This window comes from Peromyscus maniculatus, chromosome 7, assembly GCF_049852395.1.
Source record: "Peromyscus maniculatus bairdii isolate BWxNUB_F1_BW_parent chromosome 7, HU_Pman_BW_mat_3.1, whole genome shotgun sequence".
In the NCBI taxonomy this organism is placed as follows: domain Eukaryota; kingdom Metazoa; phylum Chordata; class Mammalia; order Rodentia; family Cricetidae; genus Peromyscus; species Peromyscus maniculatus.
Window position 1 is genome coordinate 33,404,473 of NC_134858.1, and position 22,860 is coordinate 33,427,332.

The following is a 22,860-nucleotide window of genomic DNA, read 5'->3' on the forward strand; positions in this document are numbered from 1 at the left end:
AAGATAGGAGCCAGGGAGTCACATATAGACTCTTAGGTTCAAACCTTCTCCTTTCCTAGTCTCAAACTGGAGAATTTTCCAACATTAGAATAAGCTGTTCAGGAAACCTTCATGTTACATGTCCCTTCTCTGGAAGCCTTGGAATTCTTAGTCCCTGTTTCCCATTTCCTAATCCTAGGATGAGCAGGCATTTCCTAGAGAAATTTCTGAAAGACCTGAAAACTACCTCTCACACACTTGCACACAGAGAAGATGAGATAAGGGAGGGAAGCTCTCTGACTCAGCTGCAGCTACACTGCTGGGCAGCCTGTACTTCCAACATTATTGTACATCTGATTTCTTGAAAAAGAAAAGGGCATTTCCTCCTTGCACCAATGTTGGAGATTTCTTCCTGTTCTCCAGCTTTATAAAGGGAGTGAGCAGCCATCCTTTACCTCAGGCCACTGTCTGTCATCCAACATGACTAAAGTGACAAAAATCATCATTCTGCTCATCGTGACCATATCTCTTCTCTGCTCTGTAGAGGGTAAGTTGTAGGTCACAGTGTTTGTAGGTGGGTGATATTGGTGAGTACCTTTCTCCTTCAGTAGTGTACACAGTACCTCAAGCAGCATGAATGCAAGTCAGTAAGGGTGATGCTTTTGGTTGATTAACAACTGTACTTATCCATGGTTCATGACTAAGCAAGTGTTGTCTTCAGCAATGGGCCTTAGCATTAGAGTGTGGAGAGCAACCAACAGCCTTGGTAATAGTCTATAATGTTGGTGGAGGGGGTTCCATGGGATACCTTTGTCTTTAGACTCAACAAGATATAACTCATTTCTTGCAATGGAGGTTGTTGTACTCGGTGGCATAAGATGTATACTTGGGTCATCGTCTCTCCCACCATACAACTCCATTTAAATTTCTTTCATATATGTATATATTTTAGGAAGCTTCTACAGTAGTAGGTTTTCATATATTTTTTCCAAAGGCCTTTAGTGATAGCTTTCCCTCCCTATATTTTCTCCTTTACTCTTCACTTTCATCCCCTTCCCTCATTTTAGTCCTGGTCTGGTTTAGCCTTTCTCTCTCTATAACGTTATATTCTATTTCCCTTTGCTTGGGAGATCCTCTCCTCCCTCCTTATTTGGTACCTAACTGCAAAGGTCATTTTGACTGTACCACACATATCAAAAGCTTAACAGGTAACATCAACATATAAGAGAAAACGTGCAATATTTGCCCTTTGGAGTCTGGGTTACCTCACTCAGGATGATTGTTTCTTGCTCCATCCAATCACCAGCAAATTTTATAATTTCATTTTTTAACAGCCCAACAACTATTCCATTGTGTAAATGTACCACATTTTCATTATTCATTTATCAGTTGATGGACATCTAGGCTCTTTTCAGTTTCTGTCTATTATGAATACAGCAGCAATGAACGTGCATGAACAAAATCTCCGTAGTAACATGTAGAAGTCTTCTCATTGTGTGTCAAAGAGTAGTATAGTTGGATCGACTCTTAGCTTCACTGGGAAACTTCACATTAACTGCAATACTGGCTGCACTAGTTTGCTCTGCTACCAACAATGCATAAGTCATCCCCTTTCCTGTATCCTCATCAGCATGTACTACCATTTGTTTATTGATCTTTGCCATTTTCACTAGGGTAAAATGAAGTCTCAAAGTTGTTTTAATTCATGTTTCCCTGATGGCGAGGCTGATAAACATTTTTTTAAGTCTTTGCAGCCATTTGTGTTTCGGTTTAAGAGAACTCTCTGCTTAGTTATATAGCCCATTTTTCAAATGGGTTATCTGTTTTCTTGATGTTCAGTTTTTTCAGTTCTTTATATAATCTAGTTGCTAACCATATATCAGATGTATAATTGGTAAAGAAAAGATCTTTACCCATTCTTCAGGCTTCAGCTTTGCTTGAATGATGGTGTCCTTTGATATGCAGAAACTTTTCAACTCAGTGAGGTCTCATTTATTATTTGCTGTTCATAGTGCCTATGGTATTGAATTTCCTGTTCAGAAAGTCTTTTCCTGTGCCAATTAGAGCTTGGTTCTCACTTTCACATTCCCCACCTCCCTCTTACTCTCTGTTTTTCAAGACAAGGTTCTTCTGTAATGACCCCAACTGTCCTGATACTCACTTTGTAGACCAGCCTGGCCTCTAACTCACAGAGATCTGCCTGCCTCTGTCTTTCAAGTGCTGAGATTAAAGGCGTGCACCACCACCACCTGTCACTTTCTCTTTTATCAGATTCAGGTTATCTGGTTTTATGTTGCTTATGTTGAGGTCCTTGATCCATCTGCAGCTCAGTTTTCTGCAGGATGATAGATATGGATCTATTTTCAGCCATCCACTTTGACTAGCATCATTTGTTGAATATTCTTTTTTCGCATTGTGTATTCTTCACTTCTTTGTAAAAAATAAGTTGCCCATAGATGTGTGGAGTTATTTCAGGATCTTCAGATTCCATTGGCCAACATGTTTGCTTTTATGCTAATATCATGTCATATTTTTGCTAGCACTCTGTAGTACAACATGAAATCTGGGATGATGATGATGTCTACAGCAGTTCTTTTATTTTGGGGGATATTTTTGCTATGCTGAGATTTTGTGCTTCTATATAAAGATAAGGATTGTATTTTCAATTTCTGTAAAAAAAATGCATGATTTAATGCCAATTGCTTTTGGTAAGATGGACATTTTAACTATGTTAATACACTGATCCACAAGCATGAAGATCTTTCCATCTTCTTGTGTCTCCTTCAATTTCTTTCTTCAGTGCTTTAAAGTTTTTTGTTATGCAAGTCTTGCACTTGCTTGGTCAGATTTATCCTAAGGTATTTTTGAGGCTGTTGTGGAAGTACAGTTTCTATAATTTGTTTCTCATTATTTTGTCATTTGTTTATAGAAAGGTTACTGATTTTTATGCACTAATTTTGTGAATGTGTTTATTAGATGTCCTGATGGAGTCCTTTACATTCTTTAATGTGTAAAATCATATCATCTTTAGACAAGGACACTTTGATCTCTTTCAGTGTCATGTTGCTCTAGTTAAGACTTCAAGCACTATATTGAATAGGTGTGGAGAGAGTGGGCATCCTTGTATTATCCTGATATTAGTGGAAATGCTGTGAGTTTATCTCCATTTAGGATGATATTGGTTTGGGGCTTGATGTGAGTCTCTTTTACTATGTTGTATCCCTGGTCTCTCTAGGACATTTATCATGAAGGGATATTATTTTTGTCAAAGGCCTTTTCTCTATCTTCTGAGATAATCATGTTGATTTTGTCTTACAGTCTGTTTATATAGTATGTTATGCTCATTAGTTATATATGTTCAGCGATCTCTGAATCTCTGGGAAGAAGCTAACTTGATAGTGGTAGATAATCATTTTGATGTATTCTTGAACTTGGTTTGAAAGCATTTTATTGACAAGTTTTGCATCTATCTTCATAAGGAATATTGTTCTATAAACTTTTAATTTGTTGTTGTTGTTGGATCTTTATGTGTTTGTAATCAGGGTCTCCATAAAAAGGAATTCAGAAATGTTACTTCAATTTCTATTTTGCAGAATAATTTGGAGAGTGTTGTTGTTAGCTCTTTGAAGGTCTGGTAGAAATCTGTGGTGTACTCATCTGGTTCTGGCCTTTTTTGGTTTTGGAGAACTTTAATTGCCACTTCCATTTCACTAGGGATTATGAGTCTATTTAAATGGCTTATTTCATCTTGGTTTTAATTTTAGTAGGTTGTACATATCAAGAAAGTCATCCATTTCTTTTAGGTTCTCCAGTTTGGTGGGAACAGATTTTTTTTAAAAGTCTGTCCTTCTGATTCTTTGAATTTCGTTGGTGTCTATTATTGTAAGATCTCCTCTTTCCACTCTAATTTTATTCATTTAGATTTTCTTTCTCCATCTTTTGGCTGTTCTGGCTAAGGGTTTGTCAATCTTGTTAATTTTTCTCAAAGAACCAACTCTCCACTTCATTGATTCTTTGTATTGATTGTTTTATTTCTATTTCGTTAATTTCAGCCATGAACTTAATTTCTTTACATTGACTGTTTGCGTGGTGTTACTTCTTGTTTCCCTAGATCTTTTAGGTGTGTCATTAAGTTACTAATATAAAATCACTCTAGTGTTTTTTTTTATTTATGTAGACACTTAGTGCTGTGAACTTGTTTCTTAGCACTGCCTTCCTTGTTTCTCAGAGGTATGGGTATACTGTGTTACCATTTTCATTCAATTCTGAAAGGTTTTTCATCTCCTTCTTGATTTCTGTCTTGACCTATTTTTCATTCTGTACTTAGTTTTTCAATCTCCCCAAGTTTGTATACTTTCTATTGTTTTATTGTTGTTGATATCCAGCTTTAATCCAAGGTGGTCAGATAAAAAGCAGGGTGTGGTTTTTCAGTTTGTTTATATCTGTTGAGAGTTGCTTTGTGTCCTAACATGTGATCAACTTTAAAAAAGTTCCATGAGCTGAGGTGAAGAAAAATATTGTTTAGTGTTGGGGTGGGATGTTCTGTAGGTGTCTGTTCGGTCCATTTGAGTTATGACATTATTTAATGCCAGCATTGCTCTCTTATTTTTTTATTTTTATTTTTTTTGTCTGGATGGCCAGTCCATTGGCAAGAGTGGATACCCTAGTCACCCAGTACCACTGAGTGAGGTCAATATGTGATTTTTAGCTGTGTAGTGTTTCTTTATGAACTTGGATGCCCTTGTATTCAGTGCATAAACATTTAGAATTACAATATCTTCTTAGTGGATTTTTCCTTTAATGACTATGCAATATCCTTCCCTGTCACTTCTGATTAGTTTTGGTTTGAAGTCTATTTTGCCAGATATTAAAATAGCTATGCCTGCTTGCCTCTTGGCTCTGTTTTCTTGTAGTACACTTTTTCATCCTTTTACTCCAAATTGATGTCCATCCTTGATAGTGAGATATATTTCTTTCTTTCTTTCTTTCTTTCTTTCTTTCTTTCTTTCTTTCTTTCTTTCTTTCTTTCTTTCTTTCTTTCTTTTTTTTCGAGACAGGGTTTCTCTGTGTAGCTTTGCGCCTTTCCTGGAACTCATTTGGTAGCCCAGGTTGGCCTCAAACTCACAGAGATCCGCCTGCCTCTGACTCCCAAGTGCTGGGATTAAAGGTGTGCGCCACCACTGCCCGGCTGAGATATATTTCTTGCCTATAGAAGAAAGATGGATCATTTTTCTACTTCAAACTATTAGGTTCCTTTCTTTTTTTTTCCACTACAAGAAGGTGCTCTAATTCTCCCAAAAGAGAAAGTTAAATGTCAACCCAGCCACAAACCCTTTAATCAACACTGGTGTCCTGCCTCTAAGATATCCTAGGGCAATAGTGGCACAAAGCTTGTGGAACAACCAACTAATATCTGATTTGACTTAAGGTCCACTTCACGAGGTGGAACTCAGACATGACACTGCTTGGAAGACCAAGAACCTGAGGCTAGATAGGCCAGGGACTTCATAAAACCAAATACTGCCATCCTAAAACAAACCAAAAAACATTTAGCAGTGAAATGACTTTAAATGACGTTCTGCTAGATGAGTGCCTTGCTCAGTCATCATCTGAGAAACTTCCTCCTGCAGCAGATGTGAATAAATACAGAGACCCATACACAGTCAGATATTATGCAGAAAGTGAGAGACCCTGGAACACTCAGCCTTAAGTAAGATGTTTTCATCAAATTCCTATCCTTGGGGCTCAGATAAATCTGAGGAAGAGGAGGCAGAAAGTGTGCAAAAGCCAGAGAAGATGGAAGACACCAAGTACACGAGGTCCTCTCTACTGGCTGGTTTTGTGTGTCAACTTGACACAAGTTAGAGTCATCAGAGGAGGGAGCCTCAGGTGAGGAAATGCCTTGATGAGATGCAGCTGTAAGGCATTTTCTCAATTAGTGATCAATGAGGGAAGGCCAGCCCATGATAGGTGGTGCCATCCCCAGGCTGCTGGTCCTGGGTTCTATCAGAAGATGGGCTGAGCAAAGCCAGAGGAAGCAAGCCAGTAAGCAGCATCCTCCATGGCCTCTGCATCAGCTCCTGTCTCCAGGATCCTGCCCTGTTGGAGTTCTTGTCCTGACTTCCTCCAGTGATGAACAGCAATGCTGAAGTGTAAGCCTAATAAACCCTTTCCTTCCCAACTTGCCTTTTGGTCATGGTGTTTTCTTGCAGCAAAAGAAACCTTAACTAAGACATCCTCTAAATCAATGTGAGCAAAGCTCATATGGACTCACAGGGACTAATGCGGCGGCATGCTCAGGGCCTGCACCAGTCTGTACCGGGTCTTTGGCGTATATGTTATGGCTCCCAGATATTTTGTTTATCGGGTTTTTGAGTATGAGAATGAGTGGGCCTCTGTTTCTTGTGCTTTCTCCTGGCTCTTTTCCTGCTGTTTGTATGTTTTGTCCAATTTTGATGTGTGAGTTTTGTTATTATATTTTATTTTATTATTATCCCTTAGGAGCCTGTGTGTTCTCTAATAGGAGATAGAATGGGAGTGGATCTGGAGTGGAGGGGGGTCATGAGGAAATGGGAAGATTAAAGGGAGGAGAAACCTCATCAGGATATAGCATATTTAAAAATTTATTTTCAATAAAAGGAAAAAATAAAGTAAAATTTTCTACATCTTATTTACACAAATAAAAAAGTCAGGATATTAAGAAAAAAGAATTTTTTTTGTGCCTTTGACCTGGATCTCTACTCTCTGTTCCTATTATTTGTAGATTTGGTCCTTTCATGGTGTCCCAGATCTTTTAAATTTTTTTGTGCCTGTAATAATTTTTTCTTTGACTGAAGTATCTCTCTCCTCTATCTTGTCTTCAACGCCTGAGATCCTCTCTTCCATCTCTTGTATCCTGTTGGTGAAGGCAGCCTCTGAGCTTCCTGTTTCAGTTTCTCAATTTTTTGTTTCCAGTTGGCCCTCAGTTTGGGTTTTCTTTATTGATTCTGTGTCCACGTTCATGCCCTGAGTTGTTTTCTTCATTTCATTCCACTCTTTGTCATTTGAGAGACTTCAGGAAAGATTTTTAATATCCTCTTTGATTTCCTTGAATATATCACAATAGTTATGAATTCATTCTTTTGTGCATCACATATATTACATTTCTCTGGGCCTATTGTAGAGGGGGGTTGGGCTCTAGTGGAGATGTATTGTCCTGGCTGCTGTGTGTGTGTGTGTGTGTGTGTGTGTGTGTGTGTGTATGTGTGTGTGTGTTTAGGTTGGTGTTTAGTTATCTGGGTGTGGGATGATTGTAATTCTAGGTGCTGATATCTGGTCTTGTGTTTGTTGGGTAGGTGTTCCATTCAGTGATTTCTGTTGCCCTCTGTAGTTCCTTTGAGACAATGGTGGCTGTGCATTGCCTTATTTAAAAAAAAAAAAATGCTCCTGAGATCCTGTCATCCATGGGCACTGGTGATCCATGGATGAATGTATTTCTAGGTATTGGGAGCTGACCCTAAGGAATAAGGATGGGCTAGAAGGCGGGGTCATTGAGAGGGTCCACAGGAGGGAGGAAATTGGGTTGCCACCAGGATCTGCATACATACACCCCTGGGAATGGGGGCAGAGAGGACAGAGCATACATAGCAGGGGTTCTGCTACAAGCTGGGGATATGACTGGGGGTTGGCATTGGAGAACAGAGGGAGAGTGAAGATCACCTACCTGGACTTTGGGCTGGCAGTGCTGGAGCATTTCCAGAAAATGCCTCCTGGAGTTGGTGGCTGAGGTGAGTTTGTGGCCTCCACCACAAAGGGATGGGTGGTGGAGGAAGGCTGTAGGGGAAGATCTGCATCTGAAGAATCTTGAAGGCAAATTCCAATTGGTTTCAGAAAGTCCAAATTTAGTATTTGGAATTTCCAATTAGTATTGATTTTTCGATAAAAGAGCATTGAAAAATGAATGCTACTAAGTTTGTGAGCTTTATTTTCTTTTTAAAGTGATTGAGACTTTCGTACATGTGTATGCATTTTTATCAAATCACCTCCGTCTCCTTCATTTTGTTTCCCATCTAACCCCACCAGTTTCTCCTCCCAACTGCGTGTGCTGTGTATTTAAGTCCACTGAGTCCACACAACACTGACTATTATTTGTCCAGGGGTGTAATGGCATCTACTGGAGCATGTGGAGCTTCTCGTGGATTCCATGCCTGAAAAAAAAGAGAAGTCTCTCCCCTTCCATCAAATGCCAGTAGCTTCTCTTCTAGGAGTGGAACATCATGACCCCCTGTCATCCATGCCAGGAATTTGGGCATCTTAATCTTGTACATGTCTTGTGCAGCAGGTAGAGCCTCTGTGAGTTCACATGTGCAGAGAGCTGCCTTGTCTGCCAACTCTGTTTTTCCGCAGATGTCCACTCTCTGTGCCTGTAAGCTTTCTGGCACTTCCTCTGTGATGACCTCTGAGTCTTGTAGGGTAACAGGTGTGATACAGATGTATCACCTAGAGTTGAGCACCCCATAGTCTCTATTCCCTGCATGTTGACCAGTTTTGTGTCTCTGTACTAACTGCCATTCATTGAAAAAGCAAGCTTCTCTGAAAAGTGTTAGGAGATGCACTAATTCATTGGCAAAAATATAATAATTTAGGGGGCAGTACATTACTATGTTCATTTAGCAGAATGATATTGGGTTCTCTATAGGGCCTATAATCTAGATAGTCACAGAGTTTTGGCTAGGATAGTAGTACTAGGAATGAATTCTGCCTTGTGAAGTGGGTATCACATCCAGTCAGAACATGGCATGGGCCTCTCTGCTGGCCTCTGATCCTAGGATCCCACTGCAATGGGAGAGTACCTCCCTCTGCTCCTGCCAGGCCCTTCTTTGCTAGTGGGCTTGCTGCAATGTGAGATCCTGGCAGATGGTCGGGGCCAAGGCTGGTGAGCAGACATCTGATTACCTCACTGTGCTGTGCCTTGGGGAAAGGAGCAGCAGGAGATAGGACCTGACTGTGTTTAGATGTGAATCCTTCATTCCCATACCTGTACATTCCCCTGCGTCCTTGCCTCTGATGTGACCACCATGGTCCTTTTCTCTTCCTCCTATTTCCTGCTTTCCTGGTCCTGGTCCTTCCTCAAATTACTTATCTTTTTCTTCTTTATTTTTACTTTCTTTATACTGCAACATTTTCAGTTTCTCTTGCTTAATTGTTCATGGTCCTAAATGTAGGTTGAAAGTTCAGTTGTACAGTTCTTGATAGGATAACAATGAGAAACTGGGAGAGTCTGTCCAACTCCATGGGGTTGGCACAGGCAGCCCACATCAGATCTTTGATATTCATCGTTCTAATCTGTCCATTCCCAGGATTTATAGTGGAGAGACCTTTTTGCTGTCATGAAGGCGTTCCTTTCCAGAGTCACGCAGGGGTCAGCACAACATACAACCCAAGTTTTCCCCTGATCATTTTTTCTTCCTCTGGGCCACAGCACAATGCTTGAAACTGACCCCAAATGAACCTCTTACACCTGGTTTTGCTTTTTCAGCTCTGAAATGTGTCGACTGTTTAGAAATACCATTTATCAAGAGTTGTCCGTCACAAAAAGAAACCTGTGAAGCAAAATTGGGCCAGAAGTGTCTCCTAACTACATTATTTGTAGGTACGTGAGGACTTGGAGGTTTCAGAGTGATCTTGCTTGCCTTTGAGAAACACAGCCTTCCTCAGATTCATGGGCGGAGACTGAGAGTGTGGGCGATTGTGTTTCTGTATAAAGTAGGAAAGGGCTGGTCTGCTTCCGGTATTGCTTTCCAACAATGATAGTTCAAATAAATAAATTAATTAATTAAGATAAATAATCATTTTTGAACATTCTCCTTTAAATTTTTTTTTTCGTTTTACATACCAACCACAAATTCCCCTTTCATCCCTCCTCCTGCTCCCCCGACCCTTACCTTCTCCTTCCCCGACCCCCACTCCCCTCCTCCAACATGGTAAATTCTCTCATGGGGGAATAGCTAAGCCTGGCACATTCAGTTGAGGCAGGATCAAGCCCCTCCCCACTTCCTCAGGGGCGAGCAAGGTGTCCGAACATACATAATGGCATCTAAAACGCCAGCTCGTGCCCCAGGGATAGATCCTGATCCTATTGCCAGGAGGCCCCTTAAGTAGATCAAGCTACACAACTGTCTCACCTATGCAGAGGGCCTAGTCTGATCCCATGTAGGTTCCACAGCTGTTGGTCTAAAGTTCGTGAGTTTCTATGAGCTTGGTTCTGTTGTTTCTGTATATTTCCCCATCATGATCTTGACCCCACCTTGCCCATACAATCCCTCATCCCTCTCTTCAATTAGACTCCCAGAGCTTGGCCTGGTGCTTGGTTGTGGATCTCTGCATCTGCTTCCATAAGTTACTGGATGAAGGCTCTATGATGACAGAGTATTCACCAATATGATTACCAGGGTAGGCAAGTTCAGGCACCCTCTCCTCTATTACTAGTAGTCTAATCTAAGGTCATCCTTGTGGCTTCCTGGGAATCTCCCTAGCACCAGGTTTCTCCCTTACCTCATAAAGTCTCCCTTTATCAAGATATCACTTTCATTGCTTTCCCACACCGTCCCTCCCCCAGCACAGCCATCCCGTTCCCTCACATTCTCATCCCGCATTTCCCTACCCTCTAATACCCCACCCCCATCCACAGTTTACTCATGGGGATCTCCTCTGCTTCCCCTTCCCAAGATGAGCCATATATCCCTCTTAGGGTCCTCCTTGTTTCCTAGATTCTCTGGAGCTGTGGGTTGTAGTCTGATTATTCTTTGCTTTACATCTAGTATCCACTTGTGAGTGAGTACATACCATGTTTGTCTTTCTGAGTCTAGGTCACCTCACTCAGTATATTTTCTAGTTCCATCCATTTGGCTACAAATTTCATGATGGCATAGTTTTTATTACTTCTGAGTAATACTCCATTATGTAAATGTACCACATTTTCTTTATCCATCCTTCAGTTGAGGGGCATCTAGGTTGTTTCCAGGTTCTAGGTATTATGAATAATGCTACTATGAACATAGTTAAGCATGTGTCCTTGTGGTATGATTGAGCATCCCTTGGGTATATGCCCAAGAGTGGTATCATTGGGTTTTAAGGTATATTGATTCTCAATTTTCTGAGAAACCACCATACTGATTTCCAAAGTGGCTATAAAAGTTTGCACTCCCACAAATAGTAGAGGAGTGTTCTTGATGATCCTCAGGTATTCATAGGTGTATATAGTCAGGGATAAAGGAATTTATACTTTAAAATTCTAATCAGCACCATTGTGAATATAGTACTCTCTGTGTGAAAAATTAACAGATGAATGATTGGCCATCTACCAGGGATCCTGCATCTTTTCATTAATGAAGTCATGATTTATTCCAAAATTTATGATTTCCCTTTTGCCTTTCTTCCTCTGCAGGTAAATTAAAAATATCAATTCAGAAATGTGTTGATCACTGCGTCAATGCTACTCTCAACAGCAGTATAACCCAATATGCATGCTGCAATTCGCATTCTTTGTGTAACAGGCTATAAGGCTTGGTCTTTTCTTGGCCTGTTCTACTTAGGTAAGCCCTTATCCCTTCCCTGGCCTCTTGTAGCCTCACAACACTGGACCATCAATGTCCAGTGCTGCCAAGACCCTGACACCTGTCTTTTCTTAGCATCAGGTGTTGACATTTTGACAGTTGAATTCTCTCCATTTCTAGGACTCTGATTTCTTTCCTTTCCCCCTCCATCCTTTCAGCATTGACTGACATGTAGCACACCCTCCCTCTCCTCTCTTGATTGTTACCTTCTTACAACATCTGTCCTAACTGATAAATGCTGTGGTTAGGGGCTGGTTTCCCTGTGACTATGACAGCCCCGACACCTACCATTAGTGAAGCTTCACTTCAGTGATGCCTTTTCTGCCAGGCTGGCCAGCAAACAAGACCTCCAGCATCTTACTCTGTTCTTCTTCAGAGAATGTAGGGCATATGTAATGACGTTTCTCACTGCTGTGACCTGAGTAAAACAATGGAAGGATGGAGGATTCATTTTATCTCTTGATTTCAGAGGTTTCCTCCATCATGGTGGGAGGGTGCAGTAGAGCAGAGCTTTTAAACTCATGGCCTGTGGGAAGCACAGCGGAGTAAAATAGGAGGAAATCAAGAAAAGATAACAGCACCCAAGGAAACAGCCCTGGTTACCTACTTCCTCCAACCAGACTCCTCAAGAAAATTTTCCCATGTTTTAACATTCTGTAAAATGTTAAAATGCATTGTTAGATCAGAGACCTCACATGCTAATCATCTCAGGAAATGTCCTCACAGACACACTCAGAGGTGTGGAATCCCTCAGACATCCTCAGTGCCATTGAGTGACGAGGGTGAGACATCCTGGGTGAAGGAGCTCCTGCAGCACAGTGTCCATCTCCACTCTCTGGTCACTCACACATGTGCTTCATTGTCCTTCTGGAAAGCTCTACTCCTTAGCTTTACTTCAGTATATTCCATAGTTTTTGAAGTTGGGGTTGTTTGGGATGTTTATTTTTCTAATTTCCATAGATTTTATGTTCAACCTAGAATATGTAGGCCTTGCTGTCTAGAGGAAACACTGCTAGTGATTCCATCCTCAAGACAGAGCTTCTTACACTGACAGTGGACATTTCAAAGCCTTAGAAACATGAATAGGTCATGACATGTGATTGTGTGTATTAAAACATAATTATTGATTACAAATATTGAAAAATCATTATTTTTATTTTCAGAGATGTTCATTGCATCACCATTCTGGAGCATGCCATCAAGCCTCCTCCTACTGAATCATATCTCCAGCCCCATACCTTGCTTTCTACATAATATACATTAGATGTTGTCCTGTTGTATATAGACACTTCTATTTTACATTGGGTGCTCTCCAATGCATTGTATGCCTTATGGAATTGATTTCATATCCAATATGTCCAATATGCTTTCTCAGAGTTCATTCAATTAAATTTGTTTTAACATTTGTTTGTTTGTAGCCATGCATATTCAACTGTCCATGTATAGAAGTCAAAAGTGAAAATAAAAGAGCCAATCAATGCTCCTCTTCCCCCATGTTCATTCTGATAAATTGACATTAGGTGGAAAGGCTTAGAAAGCGGCACACTTACACACCACCCTTCATTTATAAAATGATAATTAGGAGGCCAATGGAACAGTTAACTGGGGAAAGGTACTTGCTACCAGTTCTGATAGCCTGAGTTCAATGCCCAGGTCCCACATGATGGAAGAGGCAACCTGACTTCTGCAAGTTCACCTCTGATTTCCACAATCCCAAAGTAGCAATTTTATGCTCGCTCCCCAAATGCATACACCCTCACTAACTATGATAAAAATATAATGAAAGCAGGTAATCACAGTATCATTTACACACAGTAAAATTGATGAACTTTTAGCCACACCACCTTGTACAACAGTGTGTATAAGCCTGATGCCATTACCCTAGATTTAGTGCATCTGCATCATCATCAGAAGTCCCTTTGTTCCTTTGCCATCATGAACTCACACTTTCACCATCAGGTCCTTAAAATCAAAACCTTTTCTGACACTCAATCCCACCACAAGGGCACTTGCTCAACCAGGTTCATTGCACCTCTGTTCATAACAGCCAGAACCTGGATATAACCTAGATGTCCATCAATTGAAGAATGGATAAAGAAAATGTAGTACTTTTACACAATAGAGTAGTACTCAGCTATTCAAAACAATGACATGAAATTTGCAGACAAATGGATAGAACTAGGCAAACTCATCCTGAGTGAGGTAACCCAGAGATATGTATGCACTCGTAAGTGGATACTAGCTGTAAAGTAAAGGAGAACCATGCTACAATCCACAGACCCTGAAAGGCTAAGTAACAAGGAGAGCTCAAGTGGGGACACACAAATCTCCCTGGGAAGGGGAAACAATAGATTTTGGAGATAGACTGGGGGCACATGAGGATGGGAACAGGAGGGATCAGGTGGGGCTGGGAAGAATGGAAGGAGAGAGTACGGGGAGAGATGACTGGAATTGGGGTCAGGGATACTACCTTTTCCATTTGGGTAAATTCCTGGATTCACACAGCAGATGCCCCCTTCTTGCTTTTGTGACTTTCTTTTCTTGCTTATCTTTTAATTTTGTCCTCTCATTTTATTTCTGGTATAATATTTCTTTTCTCTTTATATATTTTTAATTTAAAAAATTAAAATGTAGTTATATTATTTTCCCCTTTTCTTTCCTCCATCAAACTCCAATCATGTATCCCCCCTGCACTCCCTCTTGGAATCATGGGCTATTTTCGTTGTTATTTTTACTCACATATAAAGGTACATAGATATATAAACACAACAGGTTTAGTGTTATTTGTATGAATATGATTTCAGGGCTGACCAATTGGTATCAAATAACCAACTGGGGCCTAGTCCCTAGAAAAGAGAAGACAATTTCTCTGACTCTCAGCATTTCTTTAAGGCCTATAATTCTTCATCTGTTGACTGGGGCCCCGGGAAATCTCCCCTTACATGTTAGCATGTCCACTGGTGTTAGACTTATTTAATCTTGTTTAGGCAGCCCTATTGTAGAGGTATCATTGGTGAACCTTCCCATCTCTATGAGACATAATCTCACAATAGATTTCCTGATCATCTTGTTTTTACATTCTTCCCACAATCTCTTCCAAAATGCTCACTGAGCTTTAAGTGCAAGCATTATGTTGTAGAATTTCAGCTTGACTGGCCACATACAGCCACTCATTCTCTGCATTTTAACCAGATGCAGTTTTCTGAAAAGCTCCCTATCTTTTGCAAAAAGAAAGTTCTTTGATGAGCATTAACAGCTATACTTATCTGTGAATATGAGCGTAAATATTTACAATAAGGTTAGGAATTATTCTGGCTGAGTAAACTAGCCCAGGGTTGTAGATATAACCAACATCTTATTAAATAAGAAACACAGAACCAATGTAAAAGAGAAAGCCAAGAGGTCAGAGCTCAGAGCTAAAATCTTACCCTTCCCCCTGCGGTGCTCCTACCTCTCCGAAAGAGAGCTACTTCCTGTGTGTTTGTCTTTAATAGTCTTTCTGTTCTTCCTGCTCATTGGTTGTAAACGAAAACACATGACTGCCTTGTCACTGCCTGTAAGTACAGCCCTCCAGGTCTTAAAGGCATATGTCTCCAATGCTGGTTGTATCCCTGAACACACAGAGATCTACCTAGCTCTGTCTACCAAGAGCTGGGATTAAAGGTGTGCGCTACCACCGCCACGCTCTTGCTATGGCTCTAATAGCTCTGACCCCCGGGCAACTTTATTTTTTAACATACAATTAAAATCACATTTCAGTACAAATAAAATACCACCATACAGGGTAATTCCCTAGGTTTCCCGTCATAGGCATGATTTCCCTCTTGTTAAGCATACCTGAAGTTCAATTAGAGAGGTGTTTGTTACTACCAAGATAGAGTGCCATTATTGTACCTTTACATTTAACATTCTATTCTGGTCATTTCTGTGGTTCATAAGTATTAAAGCTACATAGGAATATCACAGTTCCTGGTACTATGAAAGCCACTTCTAAAAATCAAAAGGCTTTTAAGTCAAATCTAACTTGATTCCTCTATTTCTTGAGTCTAAGGCAAATGGTGTCATAAGTAATAGGGACACACCTTTCACCTCTGGGAGGCAATTAAGTCCAACAGCAATAGCTTATATTGTTTTAGAAGTCTCTTGAACTCTCCTGACCAACAACTAGTAATAGTGTTTCTCACGCCTGTTATTTGTTTTTTTTTTTTTTAATCATATAGCCCTTATAGCTCCTTCATTTGGTTGTTTTTACTGTGCTTCAGAGGTGTGGCTGTATTATTTTTTCAATTTCATTTATTTCAAGGAAGTTTTAAAATTTCTGTATTGATTGCTTCTTCATCCTATTCATCATTCAGTATTGACTTGTTTAATCTCCAGGGGTTGAGTTTATGTACTTATTAGAGGTTTCTTTGTCCTCACTTTTGCTTCTTATTACATTCTTGTCAGAAAGGGTACAAGAGGATATTTCAGCCTTTCAAAGAATTTGTTAAGATTTGGTTGGTGCACCAGGATGTGGTCTATTTTCGAGAAGCTTCTATGGGCTCCTGAGTAGAATGTTTATTTTTGATGTTTGGATGAAACAGTCTGTAAATATCTAAGTCTATCTAAGGTATGATGTCATTTAATTCTGCTGTTTCTCTGTTTACCTTTTGTGCAGATGACCTGTCTATTGAAGAAAATAGGGTCCTGAAACCACCAACTGTCTTAGTTATGGTTTTCATTGCTCTGATAAAATACCAAGACCATAAGAGACATGAAGACGAAAGAGTTTGCTTCATTTCCACTTCCACGTTGCAGTCCATCATGAAAGGAAGTCATGACCAAGAGGCAGGAATGATGTACATTCCATGGAGTAACATCACTTACTGGTTTCTTCCTCATAGATTGCTCAATCTGCTTCATTATAGCACCCAGGACCACCAGCTCATGGGGTACACCACCCAGTGGGACAAGCCCTTCCATATCAATCACCCATTAAGAAAATGCCCTTCAGACTTGCCTACAGCCAGGTCTGATGGACACATTTTTCTCTACTGTGGTACTCTCCTTCCAGATGACTAATTTGTGCCAAACTGACACAAAACTAGCCAGGACACCTACTATTAAAGTTGAACTTAATCTGTGCTTTAACTCTAGTAGTATGCTTTTCATGAAGGCGAGTGCACCAGGGTTTGGTGCATGTATGTTTAAGATCATAATGTCTTCCCAGTTAATTGTTCCCATGGTTAGAATGAAATGAACTTAATATTTTCTCATTAGTTTTAGTTTGCACTCTCTTTTTCTAGAAGGTAAATCTCTGTGGGCTCCAGGCCAGCCTAGTTGACATATAGAGTTCCAGGACAGACAGGACTACCTAGAGAGACCCTGTCTCAAAAAAGGGTTATTAAATACTGTTGATGCTGTCAGAACAGCTAGTTCTATGTTGAGCTTCTGGTGAGTCTTCATTTTTAACATCTTTAATGCTTACTATGCATGATCAAAACTTTGGGAGCAGGCTATTAGATGGGCTATTAGACTTATGCATAGCATCCTTGAGCACAGAACCTGTCAGCTAAGTAGCCCTTTTGTAGGCAATTAACCTGGCTGTTTGGACTCTCCAGTCACTACAGACTACCACTACAGCCACAACTGAAGATGTGCTCCAGTGTTCTGAATGTCCTTACAAAGCAGAGTGGACTTTAGAAATCCCTTCTTACCCAGTCAGATGGGAAGCATCTCCCTAGGTGTGCCTGAAGAAGCCTTGTGTTTGATGTTGAGGGCTGGGCTATGAATGGTACCAGCATGGTCCTTTCTTTAGATGAGGGATGTGCACACACCTTTGCTATACTAGCCTCTGAGTAGACAAGCAAGTTGCTCTGTTCATTTTTTCCAGTCATCCTGGACAGTCCCTCCTATGCTGCCCTCTAGTGCTGAAACTCAGGATTGGTAAAAGTCTTCTTCCCAATGTTTTTCCTTGTCTAGTTTTAACCTCTAGCATTAGCAGAGCAGGTTGAGCTGTCAGTATGGAGAGAGGAAGAGAAACAAGGGGCCACTGTGGGTTACTGATGGTAAGATTACCTGGTTGGCTTTGTATACCATTAGCACCAAGGAAGGAATGACGCAGAGATGAATAAGAAATAAATAAGTCACAGAAGAGGGATTTGGTACATTGCCTATGTGGGAGGGGCTTACTTTGAAGTCTGGTCTGGTCTCTCTTGTACCCACTCTCCATTGTCCCTGCCTGGGTGCACTATAAATTGAATAAGGGATGTCTAGTCTTTTCTTTTTTTCTTTTTTTTTTGTATTTTATAATTTAATTTAATTTTACATGGCAGCCACAGATTCCCTTGTTCTCCCCCCTTGCCCCCCACCCCCCACCCCGGCTTCCCCTCAGCCCAACCCTCATTCCCATCTCTTCCAGGGCAAACACTCCCCTGAGGATTGAGTACAACCTGATAGATTCATTCCAGGCAGGTCCAGTGCCCTCCTCCCAGGCTGAGCCAAGCATCCCTGCATAAGACCCAGATTTCAAACAGCCAGTTCATGCAATGAGTACAAGACCCTGTCCCACTGCCTGGATGCCTCCCAAACAGATCAAGCTAATCTACTGTCTCACTTATCCAGAGGGCTTGATTCAGTTGGGGGCTCCTCAGCTATTGGTTCATAGTTCATGTGTTTCCATTAGTTTGGTTATTTGTCCCTGTATTTTATCCAACCATGGTCTCAACAATTCTCGCTCATATAAACCCTCCTCTTTCTCACTAATTAGACTCCTGGAGCTCCACATGGGGCCTGGCCATGGATCTCTGCATCCGGTTCCCTCAGCCACTGGATGGGGTTTCTAGCATGACAGTTAAGGTGTCTAGCCATTCTATTATCAGAGTAGGTCACTTCGGGCTTTCTCTCACCCATTGCCAGTAGTCTATTGTGGGGGTATCTTTGTGGATTTCTGTGGGCCTCTCTAGCACTTTGCTTCTTCCTATTCTCATGTGGTCTTCATTTACCATGGTCTTTTATTCCTTGTTCTCCCTCTCTGTTCTTGATCCAGCTGGGATCTCCTGCCCCCCCCCCAAGCTCTCTTTCCCTCGACCCTTGCCCATCATTACCCCCACTCACGTCCATGTTGTTCATGTAGATCTCATCCATTTCTCTGTCATTGGGTGATCCCTGTGTCTTTCTTGGGGTCCTGTTTTCTAGGTAGCCTCTCTGGAGTTGTGAGTAGGAGTCTAGTCATCTTTGTTTTACATCTAGTATCCTCCTATGAGTGAGTACATACCATGTTTGTCTTTCTGAGTCTGGGTTACCTCACTCAGGATGATTTTTTCTAGATGCATCCATTTGCCTGCAAACCTCATGATGTCATTGTTTTTCTCTGGTGAGTAGTATTCCATTGTGTATATGTGCCACATTTTATTTATCCATTTTTCATTTGAAGGGCATATAGGTTGTTTCCATGTTCTGGCTATTACAAACAATGCTGATATGAACAGAGCTGAGCAAGTACCCTTGTGGTATGATTGAGCATTCCTTGGGTATATGCCCAAGAGTGGTGTAGCTGGGTCTTGGGGGAGATTGATTCCCAATTTTCTAAGAAAGAACCATGTTGATTTCCAAAGTGGTTGTTTAAGCTTGCATTCCTACCAGCAGTGGAGGAGAGTTCCCCTAGCTTCACATCCTCTCCAGCATAAGGTATCTTCAGTGTTTTTTTTTTCTCATTCTTAAAGTTTTAATAATCTCCCACCATCAAAGTAATAGTAGTAGTAGTAGTAGTAGTAATAGTAATAATAATAGTAATAATAATAATAATAATAATAATCAGTCCCACTGCTGTCACCAAAGGATTGCTACTAAAGTCACTCATCTTTATTAGCATCCTCCTTTTACATCCAGTTAAGTGCGTGTGTCTATTGTCAAGTGGATATGCCATTTTATATTTTCCCAATGCAGTTTTTCCAACACATTTATTATTTAATAGTCCATTCTTGTGCTGCTGACTTAAAATATTTATTAATTTTCTATATTCTTGTGTCCATTTTGCATTCTATTCCATGCTATGAGTTTATTCGTTGATACCCATTATATTATTATATGTTTTTTTTGTGATATATATTTTTTATTTTACAATACCATTCAGTTCTACATATCAGCCATGGGTTCCCCTATTCTCCCCCCTCCCACGCCCTCCCCTTACCCCCAGCCCACCCTCCATTCCCACCTCCACCAGGACAAGTCCTCCCCCGAGGACTGTGATCGACTTGGTAGACTCAGTCCAGGGAGGTCCAGTCCCTTCCTCCCAGACTGAGCCAAGTGTCCCTGCATAAGTTCCTGGTTTCAAACAGCCAACTCATGGAATGAGCACAGGACTTGGTCCCACTGCCTAGATGCCTCCCAAACTGATCAAGCCAATCAACTGTCTCACCTATTCAGAGGGCCTGATCCAGCTGGGAGCCCCTCAGTCTTTGGTTCATAGTTCATGTGTTTCCATTCATTTGGCTATTTTTTTTCAATAATTGAGTAAAACTGAAATTTATTATATGCCACAGTCGTCCTAGGGACCTCCATGCTATATATATAGCCTCTATGGTTCTATGGGTTGTGGTCTGATTGTTCATTTTATATCTAGAATCCAACAATGAGTGAGTACATACCATACTGTCTTTCTGGGTTTGGGTTACCTCACTCAGGATGATTTTTTCTAGTTCCATCCATTTGCCTGCAAATTTCATGCTTTCATTGTTTTTCTCTGCTGAGTAGTACTCCATTGTGTATATGTACCACATTTTTTTCATCCATTCTTCCGTTGATGGGCATCTAGGTTGTTTCCAGGTTCTGGCTATTACAAATAGTGCTGCTATGAACATAGCTGAGCATGTATCTTTATGGTATGTATCAGCATTCTTTGGGTATATGCCCAAGAGTGGGATGGCTGGGTCTTGAGGTAGTTCGATTCCTAATTTTCTGAGAAACCGCCATACTGATTTCCATAGTGGTTGTACAAGTTTACATTCCCACCAACAGTGGAGGAGTGTTCCCTTTGCTCCACATCCTCTCCAACATTGGTTGTCATTGGTGATTTTGATCTTAGCCATTCTAACAGGTGTAAGGTGGTATCTCAGAGTCGTTTTGATTTGCATTTCTCTGATGATTAAGGATGTTGAGCATTTCTTTAAATGTCTTTCAGCCATTTGTAGTTCTTGTTTTGTGAATTCTCTGTTTAGCTCTTTAGCCCATTTTTTAATTGGACTGTTCAGTGCTTTGATGTTTAGTTTCTTGAGTTCTTTATATATTGTGGAGATCAATCCTCTGTCAGATGTGGGGTTGGTGAAGATCTTTTCCCAATCTGTTGGCTGTCTTTTTGTCTTATTGACTGTGTCTTTTGCCCTGCAAAAGCTTCTCAGTTTTGAGAGGTCCCATTTATTAATTGTTGTGCTCAGGGTCTGTGCTGTCGGTGTTTTATTTAGGAAATGGTCTCCAGTGCCAATGCGTTCAAGAGTGCTTCCTATCTTCTTTTCTATTAAGTTTAGTGTAACTGGATTTATGTTTAGGTCTTTGATCCACTTGGACTTGAGTTTTGTGCATGGTGACAGATATGGATCTATTTGTAATCTTTTACATATTGACATCCAGTTATGCCAGCACCATTTGTTGAAGATACTTTCTTTGTTCCATTGTATAGTTTTGGCTCCTTTGTCAAAAACCAGGTGTTCATATGTGCATGGATTAATGTCAGGGTCTTCAATTCGATTCCATTGGTCCGTATGTCGGTTTTTATACCAGTACCAAGCTGTTTTTATTACTATAGCTCTATAGTAGAGTTTGAGGTCCGGGATGGTGATGCCTCCAAGGGTTGCTTTATCGTATAGGATTCTTTTAGCTATCCTGGGTCTTTTGTTTTTCCATATGAAGTTGAGTATTTTTCTTTCCAAGTCTGTGAAGAATTGTGTTGGGATTTTGATGGGGATTGCATTAATCTGTAGATTGCTATTGGTAAGATTGCCATTTTTACTATGTTAATCCTACCTATCCATGAGCACAGTAGATCCTTCCATTTTCTGATATCTTCTTCAATTTCTTTCTTTAGAGATTTAAAGTTCTTATCAAAAAGGTCCTTCACTTGTTTAGTTAGTGTTATCCCAAGGTATTTTACATTATTTGTGGCTATTGTAAAGGGTGATGTTTCTCTGACTTCTTTCTCAGCCCTTTTATCATTTGTGTATAGGAGGGCTACTGATTTTTTTGAGTTGATCTTGTATCCTGCCACTTTACTGAAGGAGTTTATCAGCTGTAGAAGTTCCCTGGTAGAGTTTTTGGGGTCACTTATGTATACTATCATATCATCTGCAAATAGTGAAAGTTTGACTTCTTCTTTGCCAATTTGTATCCCTTTGATCTCCTTTTGTTGTCTTATTGCTCTAGCTAGAACTTCTAGTACTATATTGAATAAATATGGGGAGAGTGGACAGCCTTGTCTTGTCCCTGAATTTAGTGGTATCGCTTTGAGTTTCTCTCCATTTAATTTGATGTTTGCTGTTGGCTTGCTATAAATTGCTTTTATTGTGTTTAGAAATGTTCCTTGTATTCCTATTCTTTCTAAGACCTTTATCATGAAGGGGTGTTGGATTTTGTCAAAGGCTTTTTCAGCATCTAGGGAGATGATCATGTGGTTTTTTTCTTTCAGTTTGTTTATATGGTGTATTACATTGACTGATTTCCGTATGTTGAACCATCCTTGCATCCCTGGGATGAATCCTACTTGGTCGTGATGGATGATTGTTTTGATGTATTCTTGGATTCGGTTTGCCAATATTTTGTTGAGTATTTTTGCATCAATGTTCATGAGGGAGATTGGTCTGTAGTTCTCTTTCTTTGTTGCATCTTTGTGTGGTTTGGGTATCAGGGTAATTGTAGCCTCATAAAAAGAGTTTGGTAGTGTTTCTTCTGTTTCTATTGTGTGGAACACTTTGAAGAGAATTGGTATTAGTTCTTCTTTGAAAGTCTGGTAGAATTCTGCACTGAAACCATCTGGTCCTGGGCTTTTTTTAGTTGGAGACTTTTTATGACTGTTTCTATTTCTTTAGGGGTTATTGGTCTATTTAAATGGTTTATCTGGTCTTGATTTAATTTTGGTATTTGGTATTTATCCAGAAAATTGTCCATTTCTTCCTGGTTTTCCATTTTTGTGGAGTACAGGTTTTTGAAGTATGATCTGATGATTCTCTGGATTTCCTCATTGTCTGTTGTTATGTCTCCCTTTTCATTTCTGATTTTGTGAATTTGGGTGTTCTCTCTTTGCCTTTTGGTTAATTTG

The 22,860-nt window shown here is 40.3% G+C and overlaps 1 protein-coding gene across 2 annotated transcripts; it reads left to right on the plus strand.

Moving 5' to 3' along the window:
• The first annotated feature begins 392 nt into the window (after positions 1–392).
• LOC121831075 (prostate and testis expressed protein 4-like) lies at positions 393–16,703 on the plus strand. Of its 2 annotated transcripts, none has more exons than XM_076576003.1 (4): positions 393–526; positions 9,497–9,610; positions 11,405–11,552; positions 16,231–16,703. In XM_076576003.1, exons 1-3 carry the CDS (start codon positions 460–462, stop codon positions 11,518–11,520), a joined length of 297 nt encoding a protein of 98 aa, XP_076432118.1. In that variant the 5' UTR covers positions 393–459; the 3' UTR covers positions 11,521–11,552; positions 16,231–16,703. The 2 variants fall into 2 exon arrangements, with proteins under 2 accessions (XP_076432118.1, XP_076432117.1); XM_076576002.1 differs by lacking the exon at positions 16,231–16,703 and adding an exon at positions 12,737–13,067.
• Positions 16,704–22,860: the final 6,157 nt, after the last annotated feature.